The sequence below is a fragment of the Protopterus annectens genome, chromosome 10.part0 (genome assembly GCF_019279795.1).
Source record: "Protopterus annectens isolate FY-2018-M chromosome 10.part0, PAN1.0, whole genome shotgun sequence".
Lineage (NCBI taxonomy): Eukaryota > Metazoa > Chordata > Ceratodontiformes > Protopteridae > Protopterus > Protopterus annectens.
Window position 1 is genome coordinate 1,385,785,974 of NC_056744.1, and position 17,796 is coordinate 1,385,803,769.

General features: G+C 40.0%; 1 protein-coding gene across 4 annotated transcripts in view; it reads right to left on the bottom strand.

Annotated features, from left to right (window-relative positions):
• Positions 1-17,796, bottom strand: part of ZNHIT6 (zinc finger HIT-type containing 6) — a gene marked incomplete at its 5' end in the record, with an annotated part of 1,270,195 nt that overhangs the window by 1,089,191 nt on the left and 163,208 nt on the right. For all 4 annotated transcript variants that reach the window (XM_044086022.1, XM_044086023.1, XM_044086024.1 and 1 more), the window contains 1 exon segment: positions 9,030-9,098. In XM_044086022.1, coding sequence (XP_043941957.1) covers positions 9,030-9,098 — 69 coding nt within the window.

A 17,796-nucleotide genomic window follows, 5' to 3' on the forward strand; every position in this document is an offset into this window, starting at 1 on the left:
CTAAGAAATGCAAGTAAAAGTATCCAAAATCAGATGTGGTAAAATGTCTAAATGCCAAAAAGGAACCAGGTCCATTTTTGCTGATTTCTGTTCACATCAAAAACGATCTGGAGATGACCGAAGGTAAAGTGGATTATGTGAGGTGGGGGAAGCATGAAAATCTGGGAAAGATTTCTCGGGTACCTAGCTGACTACTGCCTGCAGGAACTAGTCCTACAGCTGAAGTCTAAAGCTTGAATCAAATAAGATCTGCCATTCATTCTGCTTTTTACAGGTTATTAGCAGGCATTATCTGCATGGTCAATAAGTCAACTGCCTGATCCAGTTTTATGATGGTTGCTACGTGGAATGTACCACACTTAGATTCCCTAGTGTTGTTTTAATTCCCTAACAGAAAAAATCATAGATATTGTCCAGTACCTATCAAGGTTACAGAATAAGCTTCAACTTGTAACCAGAAGACGTCAGTCCTTACCTTCCTTCAAAAATGATCTTTATATCTGTACAGAAAGTAGAACATGCCAGCATGGGGTTGTGACGATGTGAGGTATTGCCAACTATTCTAGGAGAAGTAGGGCATTGGATGTGTAACATATGCCAGCATAGCTAGCTGGAATTTTGTAAAGAATTATATGTCATTTGTATATCAAACTAGATTTGTACTGATTCCCATGTTGAAAAATGTATTTGTAAAGCTGTTTGTGTTAAAAATGTACCAAAAGTGTGTTCTGCTGGACAGAAAAGAAATATACATGCTCATCAGACTGTACAATTGTAACTGATTAAATGTATATATTGTAACAGAGGATAATGGAATAGAAGAGGTTAAGGTCAGCCCTAGCTAACTTTGAGAAAAAAAATCCTGAAATTAAATTTCTTAATTTAGACCATAAAGATTCTATCTTACAGTTCTGATTGTAGCCAGAATCAAAATATCTGTGAAAACAAGGACTAGGAATCCTGCTGTATCATCCTTAGTAGTGACCTAAATGCTGCCCTGGAAGGGTGGAAGTGTTGACATGGTTTTATGGCTTCCAGATGCTATAACTCATATTAGCAAAGCTCTGAGTGTATGGTAACACGTCCAAGATTCTGATTTAGTTTCTAGTACGAGGGGTAGTACAGGAACCAGAAGTCAGATGACCAGATATATCTGATGTCATTGTCTAATCCAGCACTGAAATGATGTTTTAATACTAGATGAGACAGAAGTCTCAGAGTAATCTGTTTTTGAAACCTGACAAAGAAGGAACACTCACCTACTTCATCTTGCATTGCTTTAGTAAGTAACCTGGGAACAGTAATTCTTTAGATCAGTCAGGAAAATATAGTGAGATTAGTTAAGTACTGCTTTCTTCATCTGTGTGAATCTATTTATCTGTGTTATTTTAATATTTCCTGAGATTAAATCTCTGGTGTTTATTGTAAATAGATATTTAGTATTTTCATGTTATTTTATTATTTATTATTACAAATATTTAAACTTTTCATTGTGTTTGGTCCTTTAGAGAGTACTTACATTTATTTTGACACTGTGACCACTCCTGAAAGCCTTACTGCATCGGCCAAACACTATCACTTGTATTAGAATTAATTTTACTCAGTATAAAAGACCATGGTGGTGCAGCAGCTAGTGTTGTTGCCTCACCGCAAGAGGTTCTCCGGTTTGATTCTTGGCTGGAGCACCTTCTGCGCAGAGTCTCCACATCCTCCCTGTGGTCAAGTGAGTTTTAAAGACATGCTTGTAGGTGTGTGCATGTGCCCTTTGTGAAGGTTGGGTGCCAAGCTTGTGACATATTTTCTGCTTAAAAACCTCAGCTTTCGCCGGCTAAGAACTTGGTTATATTCAACTGGACGTATAAGAGAATTTAAGTACCTTTATCTGCACTTTTTTTAAAAAAAATACAGTATTTAATTTGATTTAAACTGTGTTGAAGGAATATTTAACTGAACTGGCAGTTTTAACTCTGCTCTTCAGTTATTCCCACCCACCCTCCCTGTTTTTGTTTTGGTGTTAATCTTAGTGGCCTTGAAACTGCCCGCCCCTCAGCCTGCCTCTGAGCCCATCTCATTTGCTCACTCAACTGAGTGCAGTGAGATCATATTCTGATTTCAGGCACTCCTACTGTGTACAAAGAGAGCATCTGGGAAACAGACAAAAAAAAAATTAAGCTTATTTCCTGCCTTTCCTGTTAAGTGGTATAGACTATTTGTAGGCTTCTGAGCCCCCAAGCCCTTCTGTGTTTGAGGGAAGCCTTCTAGCTTGTTTTTTTCTTATAACTAGCCAGCTTTCTAGTTTCAGCACTCAAATCTGTTTCTTTGATCTCAGCACTTGTTCAGATTAAAAAAAAAAAATTTCATCTGCTTTTACTGTACTTGTGTTTCTACCTACTTCATTTTACTTTTGCATCATCTTAAAAATACTCAGTTGTATTTATTACTGCTTGGTGTAACTCATTCTAAGCCTTTTGGTTTAAACACTTGGGCTTCGGACCAGTTGTTTTGCACTGAGAGGGTTTGTGGTCTGCACTGTTGTGGCAGAACAGGTAGCTTACATCCTTCTAGGTTGGGAACTGCTGATTGAGGGCTCAGTGTCTGTTATTCTAAAAGTGTATTAATTCTGGTTTAAGCACTTGGGCTTTCAGGCCAGTTATTTTACATTAAGAGGGTTCGTGGTCTGCACTCTTGTGGGAGGAGAGGCTGGACTCTGCCCTTCTGAGCTGGGAATTTCTGGTTAAAGGCTTATAGTGCATGCATATCTCAACTGCTTCTTACTGAAGTTGGTGCGCCTTGTTTGCTGTGGCATAGACTGCATTCGGGCCTGCTGGATCTAGCTTTGTTTGTGTAACTTGAGCACTAATCCAGACATTCTCTAAAGTATTCAATTGTATTTATCACTGCTTGGTTGTAACTTGATTAAAGTGTAGCTATCATTCTAAGTCTTTTGGATTAAGCACTTGGGCTTCAGACCAGTTGTTTTACATTAGGAAGGTTTGTGGCAAGCACTGTGGTGGCAGGACAGGTAGCTTTCATCCTTCTAAGTTGGGAACTGCTGATTGAGAGCCCAGTGTCCAAGTGTATTACTTCTGGTTTAAGCACTTGGGCTTCAGGCCAGTTATTTTACATTAAGAAGGTTCGTGGTCTGCACTCTTGTGGGAGAAGAGGCTGGACTCTGCCCTTCTGAGCTGGGAATTTCTGGTTAAAGGTTTATAGTGCCTGAATATTTGAACTGTATCTTACTGAAATTGGTACACCTTGTTTGCTGTAGCATAGACTAGATCCAGGCCTGCTGAATCTAGCTTTGTTTATATGCTTGTTGTTTGTTTGCTTGTTATTTCCCTAGAATGCTAATTCCACCTAATACACGGCTTCTCAGCGCTTCTGTGGATCACTAGTGATACCTGCATTGCTTACTGTACTTATTTTCTTGTTTCACTTGAAAGAAAGTTACTGTTTGTCATTTTTGCATTTAGTTAATTGTAACACATTGCACTCAATTTACCTGGCACTTGCTCACTAAAGCAATTATATAAGTCAGCACTAAAAATTAAAAGCACTACACCCTCACTCCCCACTGGCCCTTGTTTTCAATTATTAAGGAATTCCCAATATTATTCTAGCATGTCCAAAGGTCAGTTGTCAATCTCCTCTCCGGTCCAGCTGGTGAATCTGGGAATCTTGAGGCAATGTTATAACTGCCTCATGTACACAGACAACCCTCTCCTCCTCCCACATAACACAAATACTTGCGAGAGATGCAGCTATTTAGCCAAACTGGAGGCTGAGCTCTCTCAACTCAGGACTGGCAAGACCAGACAGGAGGAGAAGGCAACTACACACACCACAAAACCAGCCTCACATAATGCTACCACACCACTGAATCAAACACATAAACACACAAAGACATACTCGGAGGCTCTGAGTAAAAATTTACCTAAACAGCAGAGGCCTCCAAAGCAGACACCCAAACAACTGCTACCTCAAGACACCCCACAAGCAACACATAAACCACAAAATCAGTGTGCAAAGCAGTCACAGCCCTTAAGGCCAAATACAACACCAAACATACTTGTCATAGGTGACTCCATAGTCAGACACACTGACGTCCCACTCACCAGGCTGAACAAGGAGAGGGTCACAGTAAGCTGCCTATCGGACGCTAGAATCCACCACATAACACAAGCACTCGGGTCACTCCACGGCAAGTACAAATATGACACAGTCATTATCCATGCTGGTGTGAACGACCTGCGACGTACCTCCCTGGACTACACGAAAAGAGACATAGAGGAGCTCTCTGATTATGTAGCCCAGGCAGGTATGACCCTGACCCTGAGCAGTATCCTTCCTTCACCAAGAATGATGCCACAATATAGAGACAAGATGATCAGCTTTAACAATTGGCTTAATGTCTGGTGTCATTCAAAGGGGATCCAGTGTCTGTCTGCCTAGGATGACATGCTTGACAAGCCATGCTGCTTTGCAAGGGACGGCTTGCACCTGTCACCCCTGGGATTCCGGATATTGGCTAAGACTCTTGCCACCCCCATAGTGCCTTTTTTAGGCAAGGCTCAAATTCTAAACCTACCACCCTAGAAAACAAAAATGGGAAGAAACTGAGGGTAATGCTGCTCAATGCCAGAAGTCTAAATCTCAAAATGCACGCACTCGAGGCCCTTCTCAGTATGGAGAACATCGATGTCTGTGCTGTAACTGAAACCTGGTTCAAGGCTCCTGAGAGCACGCCGGCACTATTAGGTTTTACCTCATATCATGCGTTCCGGCCCCAAAACCCGGACCACACCACAAAAGGAGGGGGTGTATCCATATTCATAAAGGATACCCACACCTCCAGGTTGGTGGCAACGCACAAAGCTTCGGAAACCATCCAGGTGCAACTAACCATCGGCAAAACTGCACTACAAATTGTAGCATGCTACAGGCCACCCTCTCAAACTCAGGAAACCCACACAGCCTTCCTGAAGACACTGGAGGGTATAAATGTATCTCCAAACACCATCATATTGGGTGATTTCAACTACCCGAATATAGACTGGGAACATTACTCAAGCCCTAACTTTCTAGCCCAACGGTTCCTGGAGTTCATAAATTCAAATGCCATGGAACAGCTAGTCACTGTTCCCACAAGAGGAGAAAATATACTAGATCTCATTATCACAAACATGGGGACAAAATGCTCCACACCGGAAGTATATCCCTCATTGGTGAGATCTGATCATAAACTAATCTCACTGGAAATCCACATCCCGCCCCCACCCCAAACAAAAAAGACCACAGTAAAAAACTTCTCTAAAGCAAACTTCACACTACTCAAGACTGGTGTGGTATCCTTCAAGGCCCCTGAGCCAGTGGAAACCACAACCCAAGCTGCGGAAGCCCTTACAAATGCCTTCTATGAACTCCTCCAGGACTGCATGGATTAGGCAATCCCAAATAAAACCAAGACTCTTTCCACAAAGGGCAAACGTCCAGTCTGGTGGACCCCAGCCATTAACAAACTTTACAATAAGAGGAGAAAGCTATTACATGATAGAACAAAATCCATAAAAGGGAAGTCACCCCTGATCATTATTAGTAAAAAAATATGAGCACTCATAAAATCAACTAAGGCCAATTTTGAGAGAAAAATTGCCATGGATTCAAAGGACAATCATAAGGCCTTTTTCAGCTATGTTAGGAACCTAAGTGGAAACTCCCAGATATGCTCAGAATTAGTCCAAAATGATACAAAAATCACTGAACCCACAGACATTGCCAACATACTGGCAGACAGGTTCAGTGCAAACTTCACCCCCCTCTCGCCCCCTAAAGGAGAGATAACTATCCCAGCGGAGTGTAGCCTCCCAGACATCTCAAATGCGCAGGTGAAAGCTGCTCTTTCTAAAGCTAAAAACACAGCATCAATGGGACCGGATGGTGTCCCCGGCTGTGTGCTACACGAGCTAAATGAGGAATTAAACCCGCACATAAGGCAGCTGTTTAATCTCAGCCTTACCACAGGATACGTGCCCAAGGAGTGGCGTACGGCAACTGTGGTCCCACTCTACAAAGGCGGTGCCTCTACGGACCCTGGTAATTACCGCCCCATAAGCTTAACAAGTCTAGTCTGCAAAGCTATGGAGAGGATCATAATGGAGCTCATAAACAAAGATATAGGGGACTTGCAGACATTGGACCCGACCCAGTTTGGCTTCGTCAAGGGCAGATCATACCTTTTGAACTTGGTTGACTTCTTCGAAACAGTCACCAAGGCCATTGATGAGGGAAAGGCAGTCCACACAGCCTACCCTGACCTTGCAAAGGCTTTCGACACAATACCCCACTCGGGTATTGTAGAAAAACTTACCAGCTTAAATGTAAACCCATATGTCACAAGATGGGTTGCAAACTGGCTTAAGGACAGAACCCACAGGGTTAGAGTTGCTGGCGCTATGTCAGACTCCAAGCCGGTCACAAGTGGTGTCCCACAGGGCTCGGTCCTTGGCCCCCTATTGTTCGGCATATACTTCTCAGAAGTACAGGCCAACATGGGAGGACTTTGGCTGACAAAGTTTGCAGACGACTGCAAACTGGGCCATAGTGGAAAGTGCATCGGACACAGATATCCTTCAGAAGGGACTCACGGAAACAGATAGCTGGTGCCAGAGCCATGGCCTGAAGTTAAACGCCAAAAAATGTACAGTCATACCCTTCGGGAAAAACAAGGTAACCCCAAGCTACCATATAGGTGGCAATCCACTAAGCACAGAAGAGGTTATCAGGGACCTGGGGACCCAGGTTGACAGTGGCCTTTCTTTTGACACTCACGTTGCTAAAGTGGTTAGAAAGACCTTCTACATTGCCCACCTGATCATGAAGGGATTCACATTCAGATCTAGTGAGGTCATTGTTCCCCTGTACTCTTCACTTATCAGACCAATGATCGAGTACAATGCCCCATTCGGGATGCATCTCACCCGACATCTGCAGCAATTGGAGAGACCCCAAAAGTTCCTCACCAAAAGGATAAAGGGACTTCAAAATCTGTCATATGCTGCCAGATTGAAGAAACTCCAGCTCTATTCAGTCGCATACCGTCTGCTCAGAGGTGACATGTGCCTGACATACAAGGCAATGTCCAACCCGGAATTAATGGACATGCTCCACCTCAAAAAATCCAAATCCACCAAAACCACTAGAGCAAGCGACTTAAACCTTAGCACGGATATAAACAGGACGTGCTGGAGGGATAGATTTAGCACTCAGAGACTCCCTATGCTGTGGAATAAAATCCCGGTCCATGTGAGGCAGAGCACCTCGCTGGCTCTGTTCAAGAGAAATCTTGACCTGTGGATGGGAGATCGTAGGTTTACCCCGGGAATCATCTCTGTGTCACTGCTGCACAGAGGCACAACAAACTAATGGGTACAGTATTTTTTCATATAAGGGGTGGCGTAAGCCACAAAACTTTGGGCTAGACTTATAAATGCCTTAGGGCAGATAGCCTAGTATAAACCTATGAACCTATAAAAATTCAGACAATCCATCTGCGGACTGATAATCAGCTGTGCCGACCCCATAATGGGAGAAACTAAAACACATTGCTTTGCTGTTAATTTCATTCAGTATAATTGGGTAGCCTTGTAACAGCCTTAGAGTAGCTGGCTTCAAAGTATCCTGGTGGCAGTATCTACCTTATAGTCTGTGCAGAGGGCATAGCTAGTAAATCTGTGCCAGCCTTTCCCAGGTGCATGTGCATGTGTGTGTGCGTGAAAATCAAATCTCAAACAGTGTGTGTGTGTCAGCTACCCGGAGCAGTGACACACAGTACTGATTTCACAGAGAGTGGTGGAAGACTTGGCTTGGGACACACTGCTGAGAATTCAGCTCTGCAGCTGTGCCAATGGGGAGTCTTATTGGGACCTGGAGAGACAGAGAGAGAGGGGGGGGGAACTCAAACCCCTGTATGCTCTTAAGGGAAATTGCGCTTGGTGCAGAGAGCTGCATCTGGAAATACTGTATGTGACTATCTTTGTTCCAAGTGAGTGTGCCTCATCATTGTCAGTGGTAAAGATTCAGGTTCCTTCATTACTGTCCCAAAAGGGGGGGGGGGGGCGTCACAGGGGTTTCAAAAAATACATCTTTAAAAATACTACATCAAAAGCTTGACAATCAAATTTATGAAACTAGGAATTTCATTGGTGAATTATTTAGTTATTTTATTCACTGACTTTTGCTTGCCGGGGAAGTCTGACTGGTAATAAATACCCATTTTCAGCAGAGATCCAAGGAGAAAAGCTCCATAGTCAAACAACAAATAAAACAGTAGTACAAATACAATTAAAAAGTGTGCACGCTCGCGCGTGCACATACAAACTGACAGTGGAATACACAGGATACAATAAGGCATGAGGAGACGCCAATGATGTAATAATAAAATAAACCTTTTCATAGTTAAAAACTCTAAGGGCAAGAAAAACTTATAGCAGTTCTTGCTGCAAAGATCAAATGATGGATGTTTACAATTCAGAAGTGAGAATATTTTGGTCTGATATACATCTTAGCACTACTTTCCCCTACCTTAACCATCCCATGCTACCAAAGACTGAACAGTTCAAGTACTCAAAGAGTTTCACAAAAAAGAAGCTTCTTAGTGTTACTAACCATAACAGGTAACACAGGAACCTTCACAATGATATATACACAGTAACAAGAAAGGTCACAAAACTTTCCACTCTGGAAACATGAACAAAGCCATGAATGACAGAAATCTCAACAGACTAGGCATATATCATCCCCATTCACCGTTCTTTAAAAAGGCAACATAATATATATGTACTGTGGTGACTATACAAAATACAAGTTAAACACATGCCTAGAACATCTGAAAGAAACTTGCAAAAACAGCACAGTAATATTGACAATACAAATTTTATAAGCAGCTGCCAAAATTCTGGAAATCAATAGTTTTATTTCTAAATGAACTGCATAGCATGTACACATCCACTACAAGACAAAATTGTATTTACCTTTCCTCTGAATATTCAGCATCAGCCTGTGGAAATGAAAGTTTCAAATGCCAAAAGAACATCTGACTCCTGGAAAACAAAAGAAAAGCAAACAGCATTGTTACACTTCTTGAAATTCAATTAAGCAGTTAACTCAGTCATTATGAAATGGACTGCAGAAGAAACACTTGTAGAGAACTTCAGTTCTCTATGCCAAGATTCCAGAAAAAATGTTTTCAGTTACATCCATCCTTGAATGCTCTCTGAAATATATCTACGTAGGAAACCATCTGTGTGCCACTGCTAGACACTAGCAACAAGGTATTCACCCAATAACAATTTCAATAAACATAAAACTTTTAAAATAGCGTTTTTATGCACAAGAGTTGCATAATAGTATGGTATTATTTAAAAAAATCACCATGAATGCATTCACAAATAGAAATCCACAGCAAAGGACAAAGCTGATGTTTAAAATGCAAATTTTGTCAAAGCAACCATGTCTTCCTTTTCACACTAACTTGCTTGCTTATATAGAATATCAACAAAGAAAACAGCAAAGAAAGAAAAATGGTAAAAATATTCAATCATACATAAACAAACAATATATAATCCGCGGTGGTGGTGCTGCGGTAGCGTTGTCGCATCACAGTAAGACGCTGACCGGTTCGACTCTCAGCTAGAGCGTCTTCTGCGTGGAGAAATGCGTGAATGGGCGTACCTTCGTTGAAGGTTGTGCTTTAGGGCTGGCAACTCAGCATGTAAAAATCAACTGCCAATCATTAGTGGATCGGAGTTCCGCTGTGGCGACCCCTAACCGGGAAAAGCCGAAAGACACAACAACATAAACAAACAATATATAATTTACAACTAGTGGGTGCTGTACCGAATTAAAACAGCATGCAGGAACTAAATCCTTGTTTCTTGTGGACAACTGTGATAGAAAGTGGCTACCATTTTTTTTTCTCCCTAATCACTAACACCAATATTTAAGTGCAAAGGAACTAACAATAAGAGACTAACTCCCACTAATGGTACCTGCCACAGCCAAATGAGATTTACACTCTACAACTACAGATCAGAGTTATAATCCCAGTGCTCTTGATGACTTCTCCCACCTCAGACTGAGTTCAGTACAATCTTACTAACCACTGACCAAACTCATTTTGCACTTAAACTTGCAAAGCATTTTCCACCAGTGGCTAAACAGTCACTCTCCAGCACTAATATCTTCTCTTCTCAAGTGTAAGGATAAATGGGAATCAGTACTACAACACATTAAGGCAACCTTTCAATATTCAAATGTTAGCAATGAGCTCCAAAAAGTCGCATTTCACAAGGTGGACACCAAACAGTTGCAGGTCCCAAATAAAAGGTAAAAACCCTTAAGCAAATACATAAAACTTCAGCCACAAGTATTCAGTCAAAGAAAAAAATTCTTTGCTTGAATAAGTTAAAACATTGTCTTTTCAAATAAGTATGCAAACAAAGTATAACATGCACAGTGAATTAAAAACAAAACATTCAAACAAAACAATAATGTTCATAGATAAACTAATTCAGAAACTATAGGCTTTTGGCAAAAAAAAACTTTGAAAAATATATTTTGCATTTAAAAGCCAGAAATAGTAATGGTACAAAGTTCATACGATACAACTTTAACTCCATCTCTAAGGTATCCTCCAGCACCCAAAGCAATAACTGTTTTGATTTAAGTCAGTTTCTCTGTTTACAAGTCCATAAGCAAGACTTCCTGTGGCATTACTTTTAATTTTAGAAAATACTTTCTCATTTTCAGAGTTACTTACTTTTGAGGGGGGAGAAAGAGTTCCCACAAGCTTATATCCACATAAGGCATTGATGTCATATGAACTATCCAGTATCTTCAAGCAGTAGATTCTGCAATAGTTCACACATTTGTGTAGAATGGCTTAGTTTCAACTTTTGCAGTTTAATAAATGTTGACAGCAGCAAGCTCCATTATATACCACTTTGCACATTTTCTTTCATATACTACATTTTGCCATAAAGGAAAGTACAAGTATTTACTCACCTCTGTTGTTTCTGAAGTCTCCCTAGTACCCAAATTTACTTCAGCCTCAATATTACTCCCTTAAATATATATTCTAAACTTCTTCAAAGGAAGCCTTTGATAAGTACATTATCTGATCCCAGTACTCAACACTTCTTCATATTATGAATGCTTGCCCTCTCCCACATGAACCTTAGCAAAGCCTAAAAACTGCCTTTTCCATTCTTCATAACTATCCTTCAATATGCACAAATTGCAATTACGGTTACTTTCTACCAATGCAACAAAAGTACTAACACACATAAGAACAGTTCTACTCATCCAAAACAGAAGCATCCAAAACTACATCACTCTATTTGGAAGACAAAATATTCACAAATTTTGCTAGCTATCATTTAATGAAGATCAACAGCAGATCCCATATTTCTTCTGAACACCTAGGATTTGCTTTTGGAATTCTGCAAATATGAGCAAGTGTAACCACAATGTCCTCTATTTGCAATTCCCATTACTAACATTACTGTTGCTTTTTAAGTTACAAAGTAAATCTCTCATTCCAAACATTCTTAGCTAATAAAATGGACATGGCTAATACTTTCTACTCCAAACATTCTTGGCTAATAAAATGGACATGGCTAATACTTTCTACTCCAAACATTCTTGGCTAATAAAATGGACATGGCTAATACTTTCTATTTCAGTAGATTTTCTGTAACAAAAGCTTTCAAGCTTTCACATTCTTCTAACTTTTTTTTTTAAAGAAAATTTAAGCAAGTCACAGCAATGACTCTTAGGAATGAGAAAGAAGATGGCAGTATAACACATGGGAAACCAGGTTACAGTTACTGACAGCAACATATCAAAACTCTTGAAACAGTTACAAGGAGGATGAGTGGAAAAATGCCAGGTGAGAACATGAACTGGGGTGTTATCAGTGCATCTGCAAACTTACAAGAGACATGCATTCAGTTATTTCAATAGCTTGCACAATGGCCATAACACTGCTTTCAATTCCCCATGCATAAAGGAGTGTGCATACCATGAAAGAGATGCTTTGAGATAATGCACAATAAAATTAGCTGCAGAATGGGCTGCCAACAAGCCATCATGCTGATGTATACATGGCTGGTAATGGTGATCAGGGCCAGTGGTAACATGCATGGTGAAAACGACTTTGAATGAACAGGTTATGCTTCTAAGAGAAAGGAAAACATTAGCAGGAGAGACAAAAATCTGAGTAAACACTGCATTACAGCAGGCTTTTTATAAGACAGTCCCACTGTTTCTGCATATTCTTATAAAGGTTATGGAAGAAAACACTCACCCTGGTATATATTAAAGAAGTTGTACATGAAGATGTGAAGTCCCTCTATTGAAGTCTTTTTCAACTGCTATAGCTGACTCTGCACATCAGCAGGTTCCTCCTTATGAAGACAGTACAAACGGCTGTCCTTTGTGGAAATCCCTCTGAAGAAATGCTCAGAGTGAACTTACAGGTTGGTTAGGATCTTATAAAAGAAGAGTCAGGCTCATCTACAGATACATATTACAGCAAGACTGATCAGTGAGTAACGCCACAGCAGCAGAGGACAGGGCATTCTTTCTAGGGGCTACCAGAGACTGGTAGAAGAAGGCTTGTATAGCTATGCAAGACAGGAAATGAGGCAGTGCTCGACGCCCAGTAGCACATTCTTCAAGGATTACACATTACATAAATTAGGATGGCCACACTCTTCCCAAGGTGAGTATCTGTATGCTGGAGAGGTGGCAGTTGTAGGACCTCTGATTTCAACTGGAACAAGGATTGCTCTAAAGTCAGATTCAACAGGGAAGAGTATGCAAACTTTACTTAAATCTGTATAGAGATTATTCCAATGAATGTATAACTGTTGCTCTTAGGGGTTTTATCACTCTTAAATGCCTGTATACAGATTTACTGCTTTTTCTCTGTAATTCCCTACAAGTCATGACTCTCACAAATGAAAAAAAAACAAACTCCAAGGCCCTATCTTAAATGAGCTATAAAATTGTCTCCTAAAGAGAGGTAGGACGTTGCAAGAGTAAGGAATGATTCTTTCTGGAGACTAAGTTTCCAAAGGATCCCTCCAGCCCAGAGGATAACCTACCCAGACATCAAGTACCTCCATGACTAACAGCAAGTCCAGACTCTATAGCTGGTAGCCTTATGGTCAGGACTCATCAGTCACATGGCTCCAACAGTTATGCCAGGAGATGTTCCACTGTGTCTACGCAGGCATATGCCACCATACTCTGGATGCAATCAGCATCCCCACATGATGTCAAATGAACAAAGGAGACCCCTCTGGACTATTCTCCAAATAAGAGCCACCATTCCCTGATAGGCAGTCAATGACGTAACCAGACAGCCTTCTAGATCAACTTCATTATGGTGAACTCTGTCCCCTAGCTGATGGGTAGTATTGGCAACCAATGGGGACCCAGATGCAGATGTGACAGTTGTCACAGACTCAGATACCACTGCAACTCCCCTGCCTCTACTATGAATGGATCTGTAGTACACAAAAAAGGCAGAATGAGGAAAAAAAACAGAACACATTAGTACAAATGTAGGCTACAAATGCAATTGCAAATGTACGCTGCAGTACCACGCATAATGCAAGTATGCTGAGGCCAGAAAAAATATAAATACACAGTGCTTCCAGTAAAAAGTTGCCACTCACTTCCTAACCTCTGTGCCTGCACTGCTGAACCGAATAGAAGATAGCAGTGGCATCACTCAGCAAGTTCTTGCCAGGTGTCCTCCTGTTAAAAAAGGCCATCATAATTGTCAGAAGCACTCCTCAAAGCTATTGTGAATGAGATACAAGAAAATCTGTCTCTCTCTCTCTCTCTCTCACACACCAGGAAGGGGCCCTACTGTGCCCAACGTCTGCAGAGGCCATGTCCACTCAAGTTCACGCAAGCAAAATAGTCACCCCACATGCAAGGCTACGCATTAGTACATAATGTGTATGAGTTTAACATTCTCCATGCAGGAGCATAATTAGTACTGGGATGAGCAAGGATGGCAGGGTAATACTGCTTGGGTATGAACGTGCAATATCCTACAGCAATGATTTGGAAGATAATCAAGCTAAAATATTTCATTAACTACTATGTTAAGAAGTCAGTGCATCACAAATAACACGTCTGCTATACTCTAGAGACAGTGTTAAGATGAACAAGTCAGGAATAAGGATTTCACTGAAGAAAACATTGCACTTTGCTATAGGCATAATAAAAAAGTCTTAACACCTAGCAATGTACCTCTACACTGCACTGAACACACATGGTGGAGGTCAGCAACAGGGACACAAAGCATCCAACTCCTGTAGTTGAGCTAACACATCACAAAGTGTAAGACAGTTACATGTCTGGCTGTTAAGCAGCTCCTGTGGCACAGAAGATGTGCATAACAGTAACATATCCATTTTTTTTTATTTCTCCAAGTCTTTTGAGTTTCTTATACCATGATGGGAATGAAAGAAATAGACTACAGAAAGCCAGTAAAGTATGATTAAAGTTCATGAAATTATTATTACTTCAGTCTGATGTTAGCCAGAAGTGCTCTTCGCAGCACCCACAATGTGCCCAGTAATTCTGCAATTCATATGGAGTTACATCTATCAGTAACATATCCAAGTACGATTGCAAATTCTTTTTTAAGAACAATTGCTCCTACTACTGGAACTGTCATGGTATCCTTCTTCCACATTGCCCTTTTTATGCCTGAAAATCCTGGCATTTTATGACTTTGTGTCTCTCTGTATGCAAGACACTGTAATCACTGGGTGTAGCAATTTCAGTGATCAATGCTAATTTTGTCTTCTTTTCATGGACTACTATACCTGGTTTTCTCACATCTATTTTTTGAACTGTTGGTAATGGATGCTCTCATATGTGATATAAACTTCATTACTTTCTATGATGCTTTGTGGCTCAAGTTTCTAGTGTTTTTCAACTACCTCAATATTGCAATGTTTGCACAATCCCCAACGCAACAGTCTTGCCACATTATTATGCCTTTAAGTATACAGTCTTTCTGCCATTAGTAAATCACAACCAGAAACAAGATGTGCAACTGTTTCTAATTCTTTTTACAAAACCTACATTTGTCTGTTTCTCCCACGTTCAATAGACTTTGTAAAACAGCGTGTACGTAGTCCACTATTTTGGACCGCCAATATTAACCTTTCATCTTTTGTTTTAAATTCATCTCTCCTTAACCATTCCTGCATTCAATCCTGATCAATGTGGTGTTACTCCAGGAGTTTTCCATATTTGGAACTATATTATACATTTTCCACATTTCTTGCCTTCTCATCTTATCCTTCACCTTATATTCTTTCTTTTTGTTTTTTTGACACATTCAGTTGCTGCCCGATTTTTATCTACTTTTGGTTTGATTTCCATTCCCGCTTGACACCAATATGCTTCTGCTAAACGACGTAGGGACGTCATCATAGACTTAATTCTCTTCATGTTTCAAAACTTTCACTACGTTTGCATCTTGTGAGGTCAGCAGTTAAGTATGCAGTCCCACGACTGCAGATCTATACATGTAATCAGTTTTGAGGAAGCCCATACCTCCTTCAGAACGAGGAATCTTGGTATGCACTGATTTTTATAAATCAGTTGATAAGCATGAAGCATCGATTTTTTCCTGTCTAACCTACCCAACACCTTTTGGGGCCAGTCAATCAGTCCAAAACTGTAAGTTAGGACAGGAACAGCAAATTGGATTACACCTTGAACTTTGTTTCCAGAAGTCAACGCTGTTTTCAGTATTAATTTTAGTCTTCTAAAATATTCCTTACCGAGTTTTTATTTGCATTTGTTTGTGTTTTATTGCTGATCCTTCATTAATTCCGAAATATTTATACACTCCCTCAAGTTCTTTTATATCACATTCATGTCCAAACTAAAGTTTTCTTGGTGCTGCAGCTTTCCTGCTTTAAAGGTTGCTTTTGAACATTTAATAAGGCCAAATGACATTCTTATATCATCTGAAAAGTTTTGACAACTTTCAGTTGTGCTTTTAGTTCCTCATCTGATGAGCTGTACAGTTTTAAATCATCTACAAAAAGAAGATAAGAAGTCTTTAAACTGTTGTTTTCTGGGAGTCAAATTGTACCCATGACCTAATCTGTTAGTGGACAGCTTAATGTGTAAAGGGCAAGACAAAAGAGCAGCAGTGAAAGAGTCACCCTGGAATATCCCCCTTTGAATTTTTTTCCATGGAATAATAATTCGTTCTTGACCATGGCTCAACTGCAAAGCAGTTTGCCACTGTTTCATTGTCATTTTAATGTAACTGATCGATCGATAGGGTGCATCTTATCATTTTTAAGCACACTTTTATCCTTGAATGTGGGATACTGTCAAACGCTTTTTTTGTAGTCTATCCATGCCATACTTGGATTCTTCCCCTTTTTACAGTTCTCCATTATGACTATAGTTTATATGTCGGAAGGCAAGTTATTAGTCTATAGTATTTAGGATAGCTTGCAGGTCCACTCTTAAGTAGGAGTATTGTTTTTCCTGTGGTTAACCAGTCTGGTGTCTTTTCGGGGTGCGTGTATAAATAGTTCTTACTCATGGCTAAATCTTCATGTAAACATGCCATTACTTTTAGCCAGAAGTTAGGTACTGTGTCTGGGCCTGGGGTTTTCCAATTAAGAGCTTTTCTTATCTTTGTTTCAATTTCTCTGGCCATTAGTTTTTTTTTTTTTTTTTAATCATATCTGGTTGTTATTATCCCATTTCATATCCTGTACATTTGAACTTCTTATTCTTTCTTTTACTTTTTCTATTCATTTAGCATCTTTGTTATATTCCGCAGAAACTTCATAGATATTGTTCCAAAATATATTTATTCCTTCTTTTTTGGTGGTGTTTCAATTCCTTTTACTTCGTTTCCCAATTCTCTATAAATCATTTTTGGGTCATCAATTACTTATTTTATACTTTTACTTTATATTTATTTATTTGCATATCTTCTAAGCTTCTGCCTGTGCTGATATTTTTAATTTATTTGTGATAGTGCATGATAGATCCTGATCTGTTCTGATGCTTGTATCACATCTATCTTCTATACTCTAACAGTGAAACTTCTTAATTTCTCTATTTGATACTTCCATGATGGCATTTAATTTCTCCCCTTACTTTCTCTTCCAACCCTGTGTTCTTGTGGTAGAACTTTATCTGTTATTAATTTAGCTGCACAGTAGTATATCCTGTTTACTTCTGTTATACTGCATGGAATTCTATGGACAGTCCTAATTACTGTGTTCATTTGTTTTATCAAACTTCTAACTTTTTGGGTTTTACTGACTTTCTGTAGTCTATTTCTTTCATTGATCTTAATATGTCTGTCCATCTCTAGTAAATCAAGCAACTCTTCTCTTAGATCATTTTCTTCTAAACTGAGGCCACATTCTTTGCTCTCCATTTCCTGTGGGCATGCTATAGAAAGTTCCAAAGCATCTTCCTGTGCCACATTCTCTTCAATTTCATCCTGTGTTATCCATTGCTCTCTTATATGGAAACTCATTGGTCTCTCCCTGCACAACACTGACTTTTGTCAGAGTTGCCACAGGTTCCTGTTCCTCCCTGCAACTACAACCGAACGTTTGTACTGGTTTCCTATGGAAGGCACCAAAGTATCTTCATTTGGCAACTGATCAGATGTTTCTCACTCCACTGCTTTCTACATAATTTTGGGATCTATTGCTC